This window comes from Acinonyx jubatus, chromosome D3 (assembly GCF_027475565.1).
Source record: "Acinonyx jubatus isolate Ajub_Pintada_27869175 chromosome D3, VMU_Ajub_asm_v1.0, whole genome shotgun sequence".
In the NCBI taxonomy this organism is placed as follows: Eukaryota; Metazoa; Chordata; class Mammalia; order Carnivora; family Felidae; genus Acinonyx; species Acinonyx jubatus.
In genome coordinates this window covers 66,312,784-66,333,454 of record NC_069392.1, presented here as the reverse complement: position 1 = coordinate 66,333,454, position 20,671 = coordinate 66,312,784, and the positions used below count along the sequence as shown (strand labels likewise).

The window sequence follows — 20,671 nt, the reverse complement described above, 5'->3', positions numbered from 1 at the left end:
AACCCCAGAGAAGGGATGCACTGAAACAACCACTGATTTCAGTTAAGGGCCATGATCCCACCTGCACATGAACTTCACAAGAAGATTTCATGAGGCACTGAACCTTGGCCTCAAAGACTATATAGCCAAATTCCAAAGACACTTGGGTCATGCCTCTGAATGTACGCTCGAGTGAGTGGCTCAGGGTGGATTGATTCACAGCGCCAGTGGCTACTGCCCCTTTTTGTAGGACTTTTGGAATTGCAGCTCTAGATTTGGGTAATTTATCATCTTGGTGCTGCCTGAGGCATAGGCTATGTTTTATCCATTCCTTCCTCCTTCCTTCCTCCCTCCCTCCTTCCTTCCTTCCTTCCTTCCTTCCTTCCTTCCTTCCTTCCTTCCTTCCTTCCTTCCTCCTTCCTTTCCTTCCTTCCTTCCTTCTCCTTTGACCATGGCAGTGAGCCCCCTGGGCCTTTTCTGTGCCCCAGTCATCAGGCAGGCCCCAACAAGGAAGCCAGCTCCTGTACCTCTGTGCTCTGCATTACCCAGCAAGAGACAGAGACGCAGAAAAAGAGTGTGAGTGCAGTCCAGCCCCCTCCACTTCCTAGCTGACCTCCAGCAGGCTATTTAAACCCCCTTGGACCTCAATACCTTTATCTGTAAAATGAACATGCTGATACTCACTTTGGAAACTTGTTGTAAGGATATGATTAAGAAAATGAACATAAAGCCTTTATATATATATATATATTCTGACTCGTATTAGATGGTCAGTAAATGGGAGGGATTACTATTACTACGTCTACTATTACCATTTTTTTTTTTCTTTTAGCAAGTATAGACAATCAGCCTGGATAATTTCAAGTATATTCACTGCGCTATCCCTTTAAAGGCATAGAGAACAGTAGGGTTCAAGTGGTCATGGTCCAGGTTTTTTGGTGGAAGATGAATATGGGGCTGATTGCTGAGGACAGGACGTGACTGCTCTCGAAGGCTGTATCTAGCCCCAGCTCCGGACCTGCCCACCTAGCTTCCAGTACCCTCTGTTTCAGCTACAGCTGTTTGCTTGGGGGCTAGTGACATTACATCCCTGGGCCTCCGTTTCCTCCCTTGTAAAATGGGAGGTATGATACTGTGCAAACCACCAGGGCTGCTGAGCAGTAAACAAGATAATACTCCTAAAGTACTCAGCACTGTGCCGAACACCCACTAAGTGCTTGGGAAGGGCTTGCTGTGATTGTTTTCAAGTGCATCCCGTCTTATGCAAGAGATAGTTCTGGAAAAGTTGTGAAGCCAAATCCCCCTTTCCCACTAAATGGCTTCTCCACTTTGAGAAGGCTTTATCTTTGCCTAGGAGCATCTTTGGAGGGCAGTGACTGGAAAGTAAGAAACCTAGATGGTACGAATATTGATTCTTTACAATAAGTCTCTGCAAAAAGTTCTCCCTTCCTCCCTCCCTCTTTCCCTTCCTCCCTCCCTCCATCCCTCCCTCCCTTCCTTCCTTCCTCCCTCCGTCTGTCCCTCCCTCCCTTTCTCCCTCCTTTCCTCCCTTCCACCCGTCCTTCCTTCCTTCCTCCCTCCCTTCCTTCTTTCCTCCCTCCCTCTCTCCCTCCCTCCCCTCTTCCTTCCTTCCTTCCTTCCTTTCATTCATTTATCAAATGTATCCGTCCATCCATCCATCCATCCATCTATCATCAACCTATCTGAGAAGGACCACCTGTAATTATCTCCTCTCTCCTTACCCTGGGTAAAAACATATATATAATTCCTACAACAAACAGTTCTGACTTCTCAATGACTTCCACTTTTCATCTAACTTTTATTTTTTGAACTTTTAGAGGGGGTCATAAACTTTTTTGAAAATCTGTTAAGCTCTATGGGCTGTCTTCCCAGAAAAAGGAACACGCTCACATACTCATGCAATTTCCATATGATTAGCTGGGGGGTTGGGAATCCTCTGCACCCTCAGACACCTTGGTAAGGACTGCCCCCCCTCCCCCGGCTAAAGCCAGAACCCAGTTTTCTCATGGGAACAACCCACACCCCAGTAGCAGATGGAGGCCTAGGCGTGTGCTCAAGGCCCCCCATTTGGACTCCTTTGTCTGCCACCCTGGGCCCCAACTCCTTTGCGTCTTAACTTTCCCCCTGGGGCCCCCACTGCTCTGGCCGATCTGGCCTGGCCTTTGTCCTTCCCCGGACCGTCATCTCGCCTTTGTCCCACTCCTTCCCCGTCCACTTATCTGCATCTAACCCACGGTTCAAGTATGTGATGGCCTCCTCGGAGGAATCAGAGAGTTCACTCAGGATGTGGAGCCTGAGCAGACAAGGGAGAGGCCCGGTTTTACAGGCAGAAAAACAATGAAATGCACTGAAACGTGAGCTCCTAGCTGAGGTCAGAGCTGGCAGGGAGGGGTGGGGGACAGAGAGTGACCTGCCAGACTTGATTTCTCCCTCCTGCCTCTTTGGAGACTGAGGAAGTCGGCCGTGGAGAAACATCCTGGCCCCTGAATGAGAAATCCCCGGGTTCTTGTCCCAGTTCTGGCATTGACTGAATGTGTCACTTGACATAGGTCACAGGTCACTTCAGCAATGCAGCCTCAGTTTCCTTATCTTTAACTGAAGGGCTGAAATGCTGGCAGCACTGTGATGAAATCGACACTCTTGCACATTGCAGGTGTCGGCCCAAATGTGCAGCCTTTCTGGAAAATGCAATTTAGTGCTATTATGGTAGGAGCCATAAAAATGTTCATATCCTTTTCATCCTTTGTTCTGAGAATGGACTTTAAGGCACGAGTCCGCATAAGGGCAAGTGTGCATAAGGATGTTCACGCCCACATTATCCATAACATGGAAGAGTCCCAAGTGCCTGAGAGTAGGGACGGCTACCTGCACAGCGGTGTCTCTAGTCCTTGGCATGCTCTGCCGCTGTTGAAACTGGCTGATGCGGAGAACATGTAAGGAACAGTCCAGCCGTTGGAAAACCTCCTCCTTGGCCCCGCCTCCCAGCACACACCTGCAGGACTTATGTCAATGACAACGTCTCTCAGATTCTGATTCAGTGGGCCGGGCGTGGGGGTGGGGGGTGCCAGGAATCTGCGTTGTAACCATCTGCCCAGAGACTCGAGCAGAGGATCAGAGGTCCGCGTTCGGAAAGGCATCACCATGCCTGGGTTTGATCTCCATAGTGGCCATTCAGTTCTGGCCTGTCCTCCCGTCCATCCTGCAGCTTCAAGGTGCCAGCTTCAATGAGAAGGTCCCTGCCACCCTCACAGGATGGGGAGGGTCCCTGTGCTGACCCTCCAGCCTGCCTAGTTTGTCTGGCCCTGGGGAAGGGCTGCGGGCTGTCCTGGCCGTACCCAGCAGTCCCTGGCGATGGCATGCTGACCAGCTCTAGGGGTGAGGCTGACCTCTGCCTGAGCACGCTCTAACGCCAGTTAGAGCATCTGGAGGGTGTCAGAGCCTGTCCACTGCTTCACCCAACAGAGAAACTGCTGGTGCACACCCCTCCCCCATCAACAATCAGCCGCCCAGCCCAGCCCAGCAACCCATCCTTCCACTCACCGGCCCCCTCAGTATACACCCTCCCACATCCCCCAACACACCCCTGCACACACACACCTGCGTGCCCACACGTGGTCCTGCCCACATCTTCCTCATCCCCGACACTGCCTTTTCTCTTCCTGGTCAGACCGCTGTGAAGGGACACATGGGCCCCCAGGGTGTATTTGTGATGCCCAAAGGGTACCAACAGCGTGGTTGGGTGATGGGGCCCTCACACATCTGCGGGGACCCAGGAGCGACAGGCCAGCTTTCGCCAGGGTCACTAAAGAGAACTTGGGTCAAGGCCAGAGTTTGCGGCCAGTGTCGCCTGGCCCTCAGCTCCCCAGGCTGTCTAGACCCACAGGCTCCTGTCTCAGGAGTGTCATTTCACACCACGGAGTTAGCTCTTTGCCTAGCCTGAGCTTCTTAGTTTAGTTGATTTTTGTTTTTTAGTTTTCTGGGTATAAACACCTCCTTTAAAAAAAATGGTATCCCTAGGGGCACAGAGTTTTGCTTTGCAGATAGGTCTGTTCGGTGGCCGTGCTAGGGAAGAGGGAGAGTGCTGGGAGCACTGAGTACTGAGCACTGAGTACTGAGCACTGAGTACTGAGCACTGAGTGCATAGCAGCTCCACCACTTCTCCTGGGTTGGTCTTGGGTAAGTCACACCTGCCTTCACTCCGTGTCCTCACTCTGCATAGGGTATAGTCCCGGCTCTCCCCGCTTCTCAGGGTGGGGGGCAGTGACGGCGGCCTCACCCACCTGACTTCCTGGCAGATGGTTGTCTAGTCATTGTCTTTCCTACTAGAAGGTCAGCTCCATGAGGATGGGGAGATCTTGATGTGTTCACCACTTTATAGCCAAAGCCTGGAGTAGTGGTGGTGGGGCACAAACAGGCAATTACTACAGACCTGGGAGAGGAAGGGAGGAGGGAGGGAGGGAGGGTGGGAGGGAGGAGGAACCTGCCTCCCCTGTCAGGTAATGCTGCCCCCTTTCCCTCCGCTGCCCCCTTGGCCAGGTCCTGGCTGAGCCCTCCTCCTCCCCAAGGCTCCCAGCTCTGAGGTGACAGGCCCAGTCACCCAGAGCCCTGGAGGCTCTTGGCACTTTCTCCTCCCCCCACCGTGGGTGCCTAACTGCGTCACCCAATACAATCCACAATCCGAGAGGAGGGCGAGGCCCTGGCAACCCTGGGGCCCTGGGGCTGTGAGCGGCAGCTGGCTGGGACCCGGCCACTCACTCTGTCTATTGTACAGGCGGCCAGACTCTGAGCCCTGCCCAGAGCCCCAGCCAGGTGGGGTACTTTCCCCTAGCTTCCCCAGAGGGAGCACTTCCGGGATCCAGTGCTCAGCCAGCACCTCCCCTCCAAGGGCCCGGGGTCAGGGCAAGCTCTGGCTGGTCTTTCAGCACACCTGAGAAGCAGGAGGCAGCTCCAAGTATCCGAGCCTCCCTTCTGGGCCCCACTCTCACCTTCCAGCTCCCAAAGGACAGGGCAGCCAAAGGCCAGGCGGCCACAGCTCTGCTTCCCCGGATCTCCTCTGCGTGCTCCAAGAGGGGGAGAGTTTGGTCAAGGAGCCTGGCCCACTGCCCGGAGGTTCCGGATGACTGGGTCTGCCCCCCTCCCAAAACATGGTGGCAGAAATATGTGTCGCATTGGCAACCGGCAGATTTGGATAACCTTTGTGACCACAGAAAGGGCTGTCAGCGCAGAGCCTAGATCCAAAGTGCGAGGCTCCTTCTCTGTTCCTGATGCTAAACAGCTACGGATTGTTATTTAAATCAGCATGTAACTGCGTTTCAGTGAAATCTGATCTGTGGATGAGAGTGATAGAGCCTCTCATCGCAGTAAAGTCCCTTGCGATAATAGATAATGGCGCGAGCAGGGAGCTCGGAATAGTGAGGACTTGGCGTGTCCTCGGAACTGGGAAGCCACAGGGCCACCTAGACAGAGGCTGGCACCCCTGAAGTGCAACCTCTTCCTCTTGCCCCAGCCGGCTAGGCTGAGTTTTCTCTCAGTTTGCCTCAACATTTAAGTAAACATTTGTGGAGCACCTGAGAAGTGCAAAGTGGGACGTCAGATGGAGCCAATGTTCACTCTGGTGAGTGAACCAGAAGGGGAGAGAGGGAGAGAGGCAGCGGGAGTGAAGGAGGGGGAGAGAGGGAGGGGGAGTGAGGTCGAGGGACACTAAGACCCAGACTAACTGCCCTAACCTGCTCTAATGCTACAAGTATCCACCCTGTCTAGTGTGGTATGATTATGAGGGACCCTCTCTCCTCTGTTTCACGAATTTTCTCTAATATGGAAGAATTTCATATATTTTTTCAAATATATTTCATATAAATATTCTCTTAAAGTCACATATTCATATATAATATATGAATTACAAATTATATTTATATAATATAAAGAATATTAATGTCACTAGAGTTCTTCTTCCTTGATTTCAAAGGCCTCCTTTCTGCCACTCACTCACTTTTTTGGTCTGCGTCTCAGTTTCCTCGGTCTGCCCTCCCGGGTTGTTGCGAAGAAGGCCAGGTAGGAAGGCCCAGTAGAAAGACACTGGGAGTTAAAGCGTTGCACCCACACAAGGTGACATCCTCGGAGGTCAGGCCTCAGACTGGGGGCGCTGGGGGGAACATGACTGCTGGGATGGAAGGCCCTAGATAAAATCTTTCCTGACTTGATGCTGGTTGTCTCCGAAGTAACTGCTTTCTCTGGACGAGCCCCAGTTTCCATGCTTGCGCGGCAGGGTGTGCTGTGGGGATGGTGGCCAGTCACGGCCCTGAGCAGGCTAAGTCCTCACAAACTGACTTGTCTAAAGTGTCAGCAGGACGGACAACAGAAGCAGAGCCTTCTCAAAGCCATCCAAGGTACAGCATGGCCAAGTTTCTCTTCTTGTCTATATAACGGCGCTTGCAGTTTCTTGGAGAGTGAAGGCCCACCCAACTGCCGAGCACCAGGCCTCGAAAGGCTCTGGGTCATCATCTCATCCATGGCCCCCGTTGACAGAGGAGGAAGCAGAGGATCTGGGAGGCCGTGTGACATCCTCAAGGGCACAGATCCAGAACTAGATCCGTTCTGCCTGTCTCCCAGATCTGAGGCTCTCTCAACAAATCTTTGCCTCGCGCGTGTTTGCCAGGGGCCTATCGTGTCTCAGGTATACGCAGTGAAAAAGACACACGAGGTCCCTGCCCACAAGCAGCCTCTATTCTAGTGGGAGGGACAGTCAGAAAATAATTCCGTGTAAGCAAGCAGTTAAATAAAAATATGCACGTGGCATAAGTGCTTTGATCAAAGGTCTGAAATAGATGATGGTGAGGGACCTTTCTAGTTTATCTGTGGTGGTCAAGGAAGGCTTGCCTGAGGAGGTGATGTTTCTTTTTTTCCTTTGTTTTTTTAATGTTTATTTATTTAGTTTGGAGACAGAGAGAAAGAGAGACCTGACCGCGAGCAGGGAAGGGGCAGAGAGAGTGGGGGACAGAGAATCCCAAGCAGGCTCCACGCTGTCTGCACAGAGCCTGATGCAGGGCTCAAACCCACAAACCGTGAGATCATGACCTGAGCCGAAATCAAGAGTCAGACACTCAACTGACTGAGGCCCCCAGACGCCCTGGAGGTAGTGTTTCTGTTAAGACCTGGCATAGGGGGAGAGTATGTCAGGCCAAGGAATCCACACATGCAAAGTCCCACAACAGGAAGGACAAAGAACTCAACCAGAGGATGGGGGCAGAAGGCACGGACGGGTGAGCTTGGAGTGAGAAGCAGGAATTTTGCTGAGCCTCAGGGGCTGTGGCGAGCAGTTTGGACTGCACTTGAAGTATCCTGTGATGTGACCAGATGCACGTTTTAAGAAGATTACACAGGCAGCCTTGTGGCCCTGGGCTGAAGGAGCGGGACAGGAATGGGAGCAAGAGGGCCACTTAGGCGGTCTCTGCACAGGTCAAGGCCAGAAGGGATGGTGGCCCAGCAGAGGGTAGTGGTGGAGGAGGTGGCAGGAAGAGAGTGGATTCAGGATCTATTTTGGAGATAAACTTGTGGATGGATGGATCGGCAGGGGCGGGGTGCAGGCTGGGAGGGACGGGGAGGCAGCAAGGGTGGCTCTGAGTTTCCCGTCTGAGTAACACTCAAAACCATTGCTGTGCAAATTCTCTAGGGAAGACTTGCTCCGGTGCTTTTTACTAGTCCACCCTCCATCTCAGCCTCCTCCTGGCTAATAATAGCCTCCTGGTTTGGTGAGAGTCATCAGCAGCTGGAGAAACTGAGGTACACATCAGCAAAGCAAAGCAAACCACTCCTAAGAGAACCGGCTGTAGGAGCTAGACAAAGAGCCAGAGCTGAGCCCCAGAAGCAGCCTTTGGGTGCCAGAATTCTTTTTTTGTTTTTAAGTTTATTTTGAGAGAGAGAGAGAGAGCAAGTGCATGAGCAGGGGAGGGGCAGAGAGAGAGAGGGAGAGAGAAAATCCCAAGCAGCCTCTGCACTGTCAGCTGGGAGTCCATCCGACTCAGGGCTCGAACTCACAAACCCCTGAGATCATGACCTGAGCCAAAATCAAGAGTCAGACACTTAACCCACTGAGCCACCCCAGCGCCCCTGGACACCAGAGCTCCGAAGACTCCGGTATCACGCCCGATGTTACAATTTATCAAGTCCTGTGACCTTGACCAAGCGGCAAGACCTCTCTGAGCCTATTTCCTCATGGCTCAGCATGGGGGGTGGGAGGGGCGGGGTATGAGAGGATCTGTCTTTTGGTGCGGTTGCAGGGTTGTAGTCGGGGGTAGACCCTCAACAGATATGTGTTATCTCTAGTTCTAGGTAGTACGGCTCATCTCTGTACCCACCTCTCTGTACATGTGGGCAAACATAGCCTGTGTGTGTGCACGCTCGTTCAGAAGCCGTCTGTGTGCTTACGTCACCGCTGATGACCAGGCATCACTGAAGTTTCAAGTTAAGACAGTAGCGGGTTCGCTCACTGGGCTTCTTCTGTTTAGCCCTCTGAGCCGTGCTGGGTGGTTGAAGAAGGAGCTTTCACCCCCCCTGGAACAAGAGTGAGTTGTGGGTTTGGAGGCAGATGTGAAAAGCAAGGCGTCTGTAAGCCAGCCTGTTTCCAAGAGTTCTGACCGACCTGACCCAGGAAGAGGGGTGGGGGTGGGAAAGACTGGAGAGAGGAGTGGGGGGCGGGGAGCGAGAGGGAGGGGTCCACAGAGGGCCCGGGAAGAAGCCACATCCCAAAAGGAAATGCACAATAACAGATCTAGAGTCCGGCCAGCCCAGAGCCCCTTCTGTGGGTGGCTTTGGTCGCCTCCTCGGTCCCTTCCCCCCACCCCACCCCACCCCACCCCACCCCTCAGAGACGCCTTTATGTTTCTGTTCCCAAGAGGCACCTGGCACGGAGACTGAGAACAAGGAGGCAAGGCTGGAGGGGCCAAGGGGTAGGGCTCTCCACTTTTTGCCCAGAGCCCTTCCGAAGGGCGTGTCCCAACTGGGCACACACAGACCGTGATTAAGGAGGAGGGAGGGGGGGAGGGATGACATTCACTGTCCACTGTGGGGGCCCAGCCGGTGGGCTGGAGAGTGGCCAGCCCTCCCCCCCAGGCTCTTGGCCGCAGTATCCTCGGCCCTGGCACCACCCACTGGCCTACTCAGACACTCCTTCGGGTTGGGGCTGGAGCCCTGCTAGGAGGGGCCGCGGGGGGGGGGGGGGGGGGGCAGGCTGGGCTAGGCACCGCAGCTCTCCCCAGCCCCTCCTGGCAGCCTCCCTCCCCCACCCCTCTGCCTACATCCAGCTCCAGCTGGGTTTGAAAGACGTGCTCCAGCCCTCCCTCCCTCCCTCCCCTGAAAGCAGTCCCTGCCCTGCGCTCTCTTTCAGCCAGAAGCTGCACCTATAAACTGGGTCCATCACACAGACCCCGACCTGCTGCTGTACCCACCTCGACAACCTTCTCAACCAGGCCGGCTGCCCCCTCCCCAAGCCTTCATTCCCGCACCTGACATGCCTTCCTGCTCACAGTAGCACAAACTTCCAGAGCCGCCTAGCCTACCTCCTGGAGCCCTCTCCAGATGATCCCTGTCTTCCTGACTGTTCTCAGCTCCTTGTCTGCTGTCCCTGTCTTGATGGACCCTGCACCATGCGCTATGGGCCCTGCCCCACACTGGCCAACCCTCGGTGCTTTATCTCCCCACCAGACATGAGGCCCACCCCACGGCACCCACCCCACCCCACCTCTGCCCAGGGCATTGAGGCAAACCCCTGTGGGTGCACGAAAAAAACACTTCTGGACTGATACTGATTCCGTCCAGGTAATGTGGTGGCACTTTTGCCTACCGGGTCTGGGAGTGGAGTATGGAGTTACACATGATTGGATATTTAATTAGTGACTTTGTGGACAAAGGGATTTGACTTTTCGTTCTTTGGCTTGGGTGTTCTGGGAGTACGTGGTTTTTGATAAAAAGCTATGGAGTCATCCAGTCTTGGAAACTGTCCACCTGCCCTGGTTAAGTGCTTCCCCTTCTGAACTTCAGTGACTGATTCCCTGATTTAGCACCCCCTCCCCACCCTACTCCACACCTCCCTGGCTCTGAGACCCTCTGTTGCCTCGCACACCATCCACGGCCCTCCCACCACAGCAAGCAGGGACTGACAGACTCATCCTTGCCTTTGCCCATGGGTATTTACAGTTTTAGAACCACAGGGAGAGACCCTTCCTGCCTTCCCGAAGCAGTTTTGCCTGCCTGGTACAGGCTTTCTGCAGGGCGTGGATCACAAAGGAATGAATCACTAACACTGGAATTTCAGGCAGGGGGCACCTGTTGGAGGAGACATTTTAGTGGGAACCATCTTCCTAGTGTTCTTGACCTTCATGGACTGACGGACCTTTGGGATTTACCTTTGACTCTGGGGTACTTTAAGGCTAGTGGCCTGGCCTTGGAAGAGGGGCAGAGGCCACAGAGGGCCAGGACCCCCATTGGTCTCCTTTGGTTTGTGGGGCTTCTCCATGGCACGCGGAGATGCTGATCACCAGGGAAGAAGAGCTCCCCTTGGCTCCTCCCATGTTTCTGAGAACTGCCAGCCTAGGTACCAAGGGGTTAACGACGATTTCCCCCAGGTGAAGGACAGTTCCAGGGGAAAGAGGGATGACAGAGCCAGGAGCCTCCCCACTGGCAGTTTTCAAAAAGGGTGTAGCATGTGGCTTTAAGGAGCAGCTTGGGAGAGGGTGCTTTGGCCACACCTCCCTGTGATTGGTGGTTGGCCCACCCCACATGCGGACTGTTGGATCTCCGGTTGGCATTTCTGAGTCAGGCTTCGAATGGAGACAAAGCAATGGAAAGCCTGTCAGATATGTTTGCTGTGGGTGAGCCCTGTCTGCGGGTGCCCCCGCGCAGGCCCCTTGACTCCACCTGGGCCAAACCCAGGTGGACCCCCTGGTGGAGGGAGCTGCCGTTCTGTGCTTCCTTCCTGCACTTCCCTCTGTTTTATATGCCCCCTTGAATGCTTGCAGTACAGTGCTTGATTTGGTGAAGTTACATTCAAGACCCTTTGAGCAGAAGACGTAATTCTGGTAATTTTATTGGGCTCAGGTTTCAGGCAAATGGAAGTAAAATTGCCTTTAAAAACAAGAGACACACAGAACTGAGTCAAACAATAATAATAAAAGGCTGCCCTGGTTTGAGAAAAGTGGTAAGGCATTTTGTGAAACATTCAGAGGGAAGAAGAAATAACTGAGGAGACCAGGAGAGAGGCGGGGTGGGGGGTGGGGAGGAATCCTTTACCACCCCTACGTTCATTTCTGCTTTACCTTTAGGAAAGAGCTTCGTTTGCGTGCTCTAAAGTGAAGCCTAAAGCGCCACTAGTGAAGTTGGTCCTTGTCCCGCGCTTAGCAGTACAGGTGGACGACAGGGGCTGCCTGCCAAATACTTTGGTTGGAGGGAGGGGTGGGAGTGCTCTCTTCAAAACCACTCCTGGAATGGCTTAACTCGCCCAGCGCGAATCAATGACAACCTCCCGCCGGCCGCGGCAGGCTCCCCTGAGCAGCGCTGCCGCGTGGATCCCCAGCCCGGGACCCTGGCGGCGCTCAGGACACGGCCCGGGCACGAGCGCGGCGCCCCCGGGGCGGCCAGGTGGGTGTGCGGCGACCCGGCCCGGGCGGCGGGGCGGCGGAGGGAGGTAAGCGGGGAGCCCTTCGGGGCGCCGCGGGGACCCCCCTGGCCCCGGGCGTGGGCTCCGACCGGCCGGATGGGAGTGGCGGCAACGGCAGCAATTTCAAACCCGCTTCGGGCCGGCCGAGCGCGCCGGGGACACGGGGGCCGGGGCTCCTGGGCTACCGGCGGGGCGCGCGGCCGCGTCCCTCCCGGCCGGACGCAGAAGAGAGTCAGGAACTCTGTAGAGCAACTCTCCTGGCTTGCTCCGTGCCCGCGGCCCTCGCGGGCAGCCTTTGGTAGCCGGGAGAGGGGACAGCGAGGCGCGAGGGCCGCTCCGGAAGGGAGTGGCGGACAGACGCGGATCGTTTAAATTCCCTCCCTCCAAAAAACCTCGGGCTTCCCCAGGGTCAGATGCAAAACTTGGGTTTGGGGGACGAGGAGCAAAAGCAGAGGCAACTCGGGGCAGAAGTCGAGGGCCGGACGGGGGGCAGAAATTAAAGGGGAGGACTGGCAGGAGTCGCCGTTGCAAGCTGGAGAGGGTCGCGTCGCGATCCTTGGGCGGGAGCCGCTGGCAGAGCGGGGTGGGCGGGGGATCCTTCCCTGCGCTCCGACCTGGGCACGGTGGGCGGGACAACTCCCTCCGGGCCCGTGGAGTCCAGCCGGGGTCTCGAAGCTCCCGGAGCCTCAGGTGGGCCTGGAGACCGGAAGGGAGCGGCCCCGCGCGCCCCCACCCCTGCCGGCGCCCGCGCGCGCGGCGCCCTCCGGAGCGCCCGGTTCCCTGTAGCGGGCGCGGCGGGGCCGGGGAAGCACTCCGCAAAGAGCCCAGCGCGGAGCATCCCGAGTGGGGGCGGTTTTCTCGTGCCTGTGGTGAGCACTCCGGGAGGGGGGGCGGGGGGCGCCCGGTGCGGTTGCCCCAGTTTCTGGCTTGTGTTTTTCTGGCTGCGGGCAGGTGGGGCAGGGGACGACTGCGCTCTTTCTTTTAACCCTTGTTATTAATGAATTCCGAGGACTCATTGGCAGGCTGTGGGCATAACCCTTCCAATCCCTCTAAATGCAGAATTTTGAAAATGGGAAGGAAGTGGTTGAGACAATCGGGCAGTTTTCTCCAGATTCGATTGAAGATTTTGTGGGAGGGGAGGGGATGGCCCTGCTGGATTCAAGTTTAAGCTCCACTCCACCCAGTGATGTCCTGGGGGATGACAAGGGTCAGGAACCCCCTCTGGATAGATCTCCAGGAAAGGACAGTAAGTAACCTGGCTGCCTTGGTTGACCCTCTTGCCCTTAAGGCCCAACCTGGACTGAAAGGGAGAGGAAAGCCACCCTCCCCAAAACGGCTGGGGTCTCTGTCTCTTAGGGCTAGTGCTTGGGGGGGGGGGGGAAGAGTACCACTAGGGGCAGTATCTTTAGCACCCCCAGTTTACAGTGAGGAGGAACTGAGTCCCAGGGGACCAGCAGAGTCCGGTGCTCCTTGCCCAGAACCATAGGACCCCAGTGCCGCTTGGGCCCTGAGGCCACCAGCCTAGGTTCCAGAACTTCATGAGATTGGGAGATTTGGATCACACCAAGCCCCTCCCGAGACCTTGGGGAGACACAGACAAGACTCAGGCCTGAGCCACCACTGAGGGGTGGCCAGCACAGAGAGATGAGGGTTGCAAAGAATAGCGAACCTGGGTAGCAAGTAGACTGTCCTCAACAGACCTCTAGGAGAGCCACTCTGGGATCTGAGCACAGGCATTTTGGCAGCCAGTGATGTCAAGAAAGGCTGCAGATCGGAAGTGGTATTGGGGCAGGACCTGGTAAGGAGGAAGACCAGAAGAGCAAAGGCGTGGAGGTCACAGAGCTTTAGGCCTATCTTGTCATGTCTGTGCTGGGAGATAAACCAGAGAGGGTGCAGGCAGGAAGGAAAGGGACGGGGCATTGAGAGACCAGGTGCCAGACTGTGCTTGGCACACATTATCTACTGTGATCCACGTAAGCTGTCGGGTATGAATGACCAGCCCCACTTTGCAGATGAGGAAACTGAGGCTTAAAAGGGTTAAGTGAGCTGTCCAGCTTATAAGTGACAGAGCCGGGAATCAAAGCTGCCTGTTACACCGCACATCCTTTAGAATCTTATACTCTAGTTGGGGAGACGGGAATCACCTTGACATAAGTTTTATTTTATTTTTTTATATTTGAGAGAGAAACAGAGAGACAGAGAGCGAGAAGGGGAGGGGCAGAGGGACAGAGACAGAATCCAAAGCAGGCTCCAGGCTCCGAGCTGTCAGCACAGAGCCCGACGTGGGGTTCAAACTCACGAACCATGAGATCATGCCCTGAGCCGAAGTCGGACGCTTAACCGACTGAGCCACCCAGGTGCCCCAGGAATCCCCCTGATATAATTACAGCACAACACGAAATAGTATGTAAGTGTTACACACAATATTAACTGTTTTGAACCTCGGTTTCTTTCCACTCCGTCAGTCAATCATTTATTCAACAATGACTGTCTTGTCTAATGTGTGATTCCAGGCACCCTGCTAAGTGCTGGGCATACGTTCGTAGCTGAAGTCCCCACCCGGTCCCTGGGCTCTATTCAGTGGGAATATAGCAACAGTACATCCTTCAGCGGGTATTGAGTGGATGAAATGCGACAGTGTATGGCAAGGTGTTCCAGAAGCACTGCCCTGAAGGAGAAGCGGCAGGAAGCCTGGGTGAAGAGGACGGGTGGGAAGTTGGAATGATGAGCTGTCCCCAGGCTGCAGTCACAGGGACTCATCCCTGGCTCAGGAGGAGGCTGTGGGGTGCACACAGTATCCAGGAAGCTATTGGAACCCCCCGTGGCTCAGATTATCAGCTTCCGGTTGTGGGTTCCAGTTCTGAGATGAGCTTTTAGATTTGGCACATCCCAGCTGGAGATGACAAGAACCCTGTGCAGCCTCCAGGAGGGCTGGCCCCTCTCTGGAGCAGGGCCAGCCAGGCTGGGAATGCCCCAGAACATCGCCCTCCTGATGCATCAGCTGTTGCTCTGCGGCCGGGGTGGCGCTTTCCACACCCACGGGTCTGGAGCTCCAGCTCTCTGACCTTCATCCGACCACCAGGGAGGCTTGTCCAAGTTCTCGGGACTTGGTACCAAAGCCAGCACTGGACCCCGCGTCTCTCGGCCATCCGTAATCCTCATGGCGGCTTGCACTAGCCTTCCAGGGCATTTCAGGGCTCAGCTGTAAAGACCACCTGCTCGTGTCTCCACTTCAGTGCCATTTCCTGCTGTTCCTGTCCATCTCCATTGAGCCGACCTGACATATCCGTCCTCATAAAATGGTGTCAGATGAATCTTTGAGACAGAGCAGCCGTAAATATTCCTAGGACATTTGGCCTCTTAACTCTCCTTCCATCTTCAGCGATGTAACAGGCGTAAGATAACTACCTCTAAAATTAACTATCACTTTTGTGAGGAAGGTGAACTGATAAATCTTGCCTGGAAGCTAAGCCCACCTGAGTGATGTTCCGGGGCCTTCCTTCTCTAGAACTGACTTCCGGGAGGGACAGTTTCGATGGCGTTTTCCTTCTTCCTCCCCAGCACCCCGCCCCCACCACACCCCCCCCCCCCCCGCACCTGCTTTTTCTTAATCTCTTGTGTTTGGGGTCACGAAACCATATTGCATTCCCTTTTGATGTCACGGTGCCTGAATATAGGCATTTTCTCCCGATGTTGAGATTATCAGCCTGGAAAGCGCAGCGAGCGCCCAATTGGCTGTCCTGTTTGCAGCAATTACACAGGTGTATAATTGCATGGGGATGTTTGTTTGCTTAGCTCTTTCTCAGCCGTGCAGCCCTACAGGTTGGGCCAGGGACAGAGCTGTTCAGTTTATTTTCCTTTGGCTGGGAACTTCAGAGATGAATAGAGGGAGGGGAATCTGGGGTTGAGAGATGGTTGCCAAGGGCAATTTGGAGTCTCCGTCATATTAGTCAGAGATTGTGTTTTTCCTTTCTGAAGCTGCCTGCCTCACAGCGACTTCCACGAAGGATTTTTCCCCCCATCTGTGTGTGTGTGTGTGTGTGTGTGTGTGTGTGCTTGTTTGTTTTTGTTTTGATTTTTCACTTGCTGGACTTCTCATGACTTAGCACAAAAAAAAAATAGCTTGGGGAATGGGGGTGATGAAACGGGGCCTTTAAACAATGCGTTCTCCATGTCATTGCTTAATAAATTTGAATACTGATAGACCCTGAGGTATCATGATGGAGTGAGATGAGTAATTCCTTTGAAGGGAGAGTTTATCTTCAGTGGATGACTTTGAAAATTGCCACATAATTTAACTTTCCCTCTGCACATCTTGAGCCTGTGTTTGGAAAAAGAGGAATGTGGGCCGTCTTTCCGTCGAACTCCCTTTCGTTCCTTTGGCAGACCCTCCCCCCCCATCGGGGCCTTGCCTGGGAGAGCAAGTCAACTCGGCCCCCTACCCGCTCGTAGTCACCCCTGCGCCCCCTCCGCCATGCCATGCAGGAGGCCGGCTAGGGAGAAGGAAGCTTCCCCTGTGGGTTAAGAGCTCTCCCCCAGTGGTGGCCTGGCTCCTGTCCACGTGGAGCGCAGAATAGAGAAGCTGGCAGGACCGAAGCCTGCCCGTCCTAGGGCAGCACCCTGGGGCGGGATGTTCCTCATCGGTGGAGAAGTGAGTTCATCCTCTGAACAAACTGAGTGAAACAACACTGAGACTCCAACCTGGAAAAGTTGCCTAATAATAGAGTACACAGTCTATGTCGGCGTTTTCAAATTAGATACAAACCAGAAGCAAATGTACACGTGACCCACCCACATGATGTCATAGAGCCAAACTTGGCACACTCATACGCCCAGGGCTCTTGCTTTCTTGGCTATAGATTCTGGCTGACGGTTCTGTTACTGTTCAGTGGTTTCTGGAGTTAACAGGTCGGCCCGTTGGTCTTTGTGAAGTTACAGGTAAAGACCACGGGAGAGGTGACCGTGACACCAGTTTGTGTTGACGCTGGCCTTCCTTAAGCCTTAGGGAAGTCAGGCCTTAGGGAAGTCTAGCGGAGGATGCATCCGTTAAGCAGAGCTTGAATGATGGGAGATTTTCTAAGTTCTTAACAATAACACCTTTATTAAGATATAATTAATGTACCACACAATTCACTCGTTTAAAGGTACAGAATTCACTGGCTTTTAGTATGTTCACGTATGTGCAACCATCACCGCAGTCAATTCTGGAACATTTTCATCATGCACGAAAGAACTCTGTACCCATTAGCGGTCACTCCTCATTTGACCTCAACTCCCCAGTTCTAGGTCACCAACAATCTACTTCTGGTCTCTAAACAGATTTGCCTACTCTGGACATTTCCTATCAACGGGACCGTATAGTATGTGACCTTTCGTGACTGGCTTCTTTCACTTTGCGTAATGTTTTCAAGGTCCATCCATTTGTAGTACGTATCCGTGCTTCATTCCTTTGTGTTTGTGAATGATATTCCTTATGGGGGGGTATACCACATTTTATTTCTGTATTCATCAGGGCTGGATGCTCGTTTCCATGTTCAGCTCTTGTAAATAATGCCGACGCGAACATCTGCGCACGATGTTTTGTGTGGACCTAGGTTAGTATTTCTCTCGGGTGTTTACCTGGCAGTGGAAGTGCTGGGTCATACGGTATCTCCACGTTTTACCTTCTGGGAAACTGCCAGACCGATTTTCCCAGCGGCTGCCCCACTTTACATTCCCACTAGCAGTACGTGACGATCCCAGACTCTTCTCCACATCTTTGCCAACGCTTGTTGGTAGTATCTGCCTTTTTTATTGTAGCCGTCATACCTTGTAAGGGTTTATGTGCTCAAAGAAGCACCACCCAGGAAGTATTCTGGATTCAGCTCAGTCACATTTGTTTGCCATTCTTACAGTGAGAGCCATTTCGACTTCTGGATCGTCCTGCATGGCTGGGGTTTCCTCTGCATGTCTGGATTCCCTTCCGGTTTTCCCTGTATGTTTCGGTAGAACGGTTCAGGGTCCCACAGTATGACACGGGGCTTGGTGCTCTCATTCTCTTTCCCAAAGAGAATGCTCGAATGCTCCAGAGAGCTGGCAGTGGGGTCGGCTACCTCAGCCCCACTCTCTCCAGCTACAGCCGCTGATGGGAAAGCCAGGCCTTGGGAAGGGAAGAAATTGACCTAATGGAAGTGAATGTGGACAAGCTATTCAATGTTTGGGGCTTTGAATGGAGACTTAACCAAGATCCTGACCTTTTTACTCCATTGGATGACCCCTTTGGGACCACAAAGAAAGTTGGAGAGCTCTGACATCTTAACCGGGCGATGCAAGGCTGCCTTCTTGCTTGCTTGCTGGGGCCCTGAGCCACCAGCAAGGCCCACAGATTCATCCACAGTTGCTTGGTGTGGCTTAGCGCTCCATTTCACACTGGGGCTTCAGCTCCGTGATGAAATCATTTTATCCCATTTTCATACCTGTGGGACTGGCTGGGGTAACACTCTGAACAAAGATACATTTGAGCTGAGAGAGACGGAGAAACTCACCTAGCTTGAAAGACTGCCAAAGATTACAAAAAATCACCTGTTCCCCAGAACATAACTGCCGTGCTGGTCAGTGGCCATCCTGGGGCACCGTGTTCAATACAAGTAAGCCTCAGTACCAGAAATTCATTCCTGTAACTTCTGGGAAGTCACTGTCATGGACTTTGGCCGGTATGACCCCAGGAGCAGCTTGGGTCAGGCTCTGCTACGAATTTGCCCCTCACCTTCAAACCAGTGCGTAATGCAGCGGCCCTGAAACCTGATTAGAGGTGATGGCCTATGAAACCTTTGAACAGATTACAGGTGCCCCGGGCCCCACCCAGGAAGTACTGAAGAGGAAACCAGTTGTAGGAAAGATGTTTATGATGGAGGCTGAGAACACAGGTTGGCCTTTCTGGGCCTGGGTTTCCGTTTTCAAAATGAGAAACGGGACTAGATTGGTGTTCTTCAAAGGGATTCACTGCGCTGATCCAAAAACAGCTGTGCGTGTGTCTCGTCTTGCACAAAATTTTATTTGTACCAGGCGGCTTCTGTGGGTGAAGAAAAATTCAGAGGGCCCTCGAGTAGATGGTTCCTGACCTTCATCTCTGACAATCCTGAGCATCACCTTCTCAGAGGACCATTGTCTCAACTTCTCAGAGGGGGGTATAGGAGGAGGAGTTGATAGCTGCTTGCTAATGGAGTCGTGCTCCATAGGGGCCCAGGCTGCCATGGCTGGCGGAGTGCACAGCTGTGACATGGCAGAATTCTACCCAGCATCCCTTTCTTCTCCCAACCCCCGTGATGGCGTCCTACCCGCTTGCCTTGAAGCACCCAGGATTTTCCTCCCCTATTTCTACTACTATGTCTAATGGCCCAGCGTGTCCTTCACTCACTTATCCATTCACTTAACCAACATTTCCCAAATACCCCCTACAGGTACCAGATGGACTGCCACTCCATCTTGGCCCTCAGTAGGCCAGCACATTTTAACCAGACAGGCAGCCCGAGGCTGATCGCCGGAGGGGCAATTTCAGGGCTCCTTGATTTGGATGCAGCAGCGTTTTGGAGAGGCCCAAATTCCTGGCACGGAGGTAGGGCGACCCCACCTCCAGCCCTGTGTACGAGCTCTGCCTCCCAGCCCTCCCCGCGCTGAGGCTCTGCCCTCATCTGGCTGCTGGGAAAATGCTTCTGTCATCCCGGGGGGGCTCAGCCAGAGACGTGCCCTCCTCCTCAACTCCCACCTGCACGGAGCCTGGCAGGCGGAGGAGGGGAGGGGAGGGCTGCTTTCCTCCGAGATCTGAGCTCCGTGCTCCAGCCCTTGGCTCCCACCCCGTAACCCTGACTGGACAATTCACAGGACAGCTGTGCTCCAAGACTGAAATAATCACTGTTTATGAAAGCTGTTGCAGGGAGGGGGAGCAGGCGGAGGAGGGAAGGAAGGGTCGCATTTCTGCCTTCCAACAAGAGAGGCCAGGTGAGGCCCCGAGCCCTCTCCCTCCCTTGCGGGTGAATGCACACACCGATGACGATGACGATGCTAGGACATGAGAGCCCTGCTTTAGGGTGCTTTGAGAGATTTTTGTTTTGTTTTGTTTTCTAATGAAGAACCTTGAAGGCTCATTTGAATAGGGATTAATGTCTCTGTGGTCTGGACCTGCAGAGAAGGAGAAATTCTAGAAGGGTAGAAGTTGCAATAAAAGGAAGCAGGCTTGGTCTGCCACCTCCCACTGATCGGCGAGGCCTCCTTGGTTGGGGACACGTGTTTGAGGCAGATTTCTGGGCATTGCTGTGTTTTCCTTTGGACTGTGTGTGTGCATGCCTCTGTGTGTGTGTGTGCGTGCGTGTGTGCGTCCCCTCGGTGAACTCCACACTAAGAATACCGACTGCCTAAGCTGTGAGTTTTCAACCAGGTGACAAGGACCAGTTATGAAGCCTCCCTGAGTGTCTTCAACCCCTAACTTGTCATCACTCCATTTTGGCAAGTTTTGTGGAGGGCAGCAAAACAGGCATTTACTGTAGACTTTTTTTTCCCTGGTACTTCCGTGCTCTTCTTTCAAAGTTCAAATTCCTCTACCTCCTGGGGTCTGCCCAACTGGAATTATTCTGTGTGCCCAAGTCACCCCACAGCCCCCATCTCTTAGCACCCCTGCAAAAACTCTCACTCAGTCCTTTCTGATGATCTGACCCAGTTATTAGGAGATAGCCAGTTTTTTGTGCTCATTCACGTCAAGGTGTAGAAAACACTGGCTGCCAAGTGACCCCCTCTGCGGGGCTTCCGTCTTTGAAAGAGGGGGCTCACTAGCCCACGTTTCTAATGGTGGCATGGCGATAAGGCAGAATAAATAACGCTGGGCAGAGCACAGGCGGTTCATGTGGGAATGGGGACATCCGTGCTGGAACTACTTCAATCAAGCGACTTTGGTCCCTGCTTGTGATGCCTGGGCACAGAGGTGGCCTGGGGAGGGGGGCGGAGCATGAGTTGAGAGGAGGGTGAGTGACCAGAAGGAGGGTACCCTAG

General features: G+C 53.8%; 1 protein-coding gene across 8 annotated transcripts in view; it reads left to right on the top strand.

Annotated features, from left to right (window-relative positions):
- ZBTB7C (zinc finger and BTB domain containing 7C) overlaps nt 1–20,671 on the top strand; it is a 348,220-nt gene that overhangs the window by 229,237 nt on the left and 98,312 nt on the right. The window contains exon 1 of one of the 8 annotated variants that reach the window (XM_053205567.1): nt 11,280–11,631. The exons of 5 other annotated variants lie outside the window; for them this stretch is intronic. In XM_053205567.1, the coding sequence (XP_053061542.1) occupies nt 11,505–11,631 (127 nt within the window). In that variant the 5' untranslated portion in view covers nt 11,280–11,504. Of the gene's footprint in view, nt 1–11,279; nt 11,632–12,254; nt 12,520–20,671 lie in introns of those variants that run through there. 2 more of the 8 variants (XM_027068924.2, XM_027068926.2) reach the window with 2 other exon arrangements.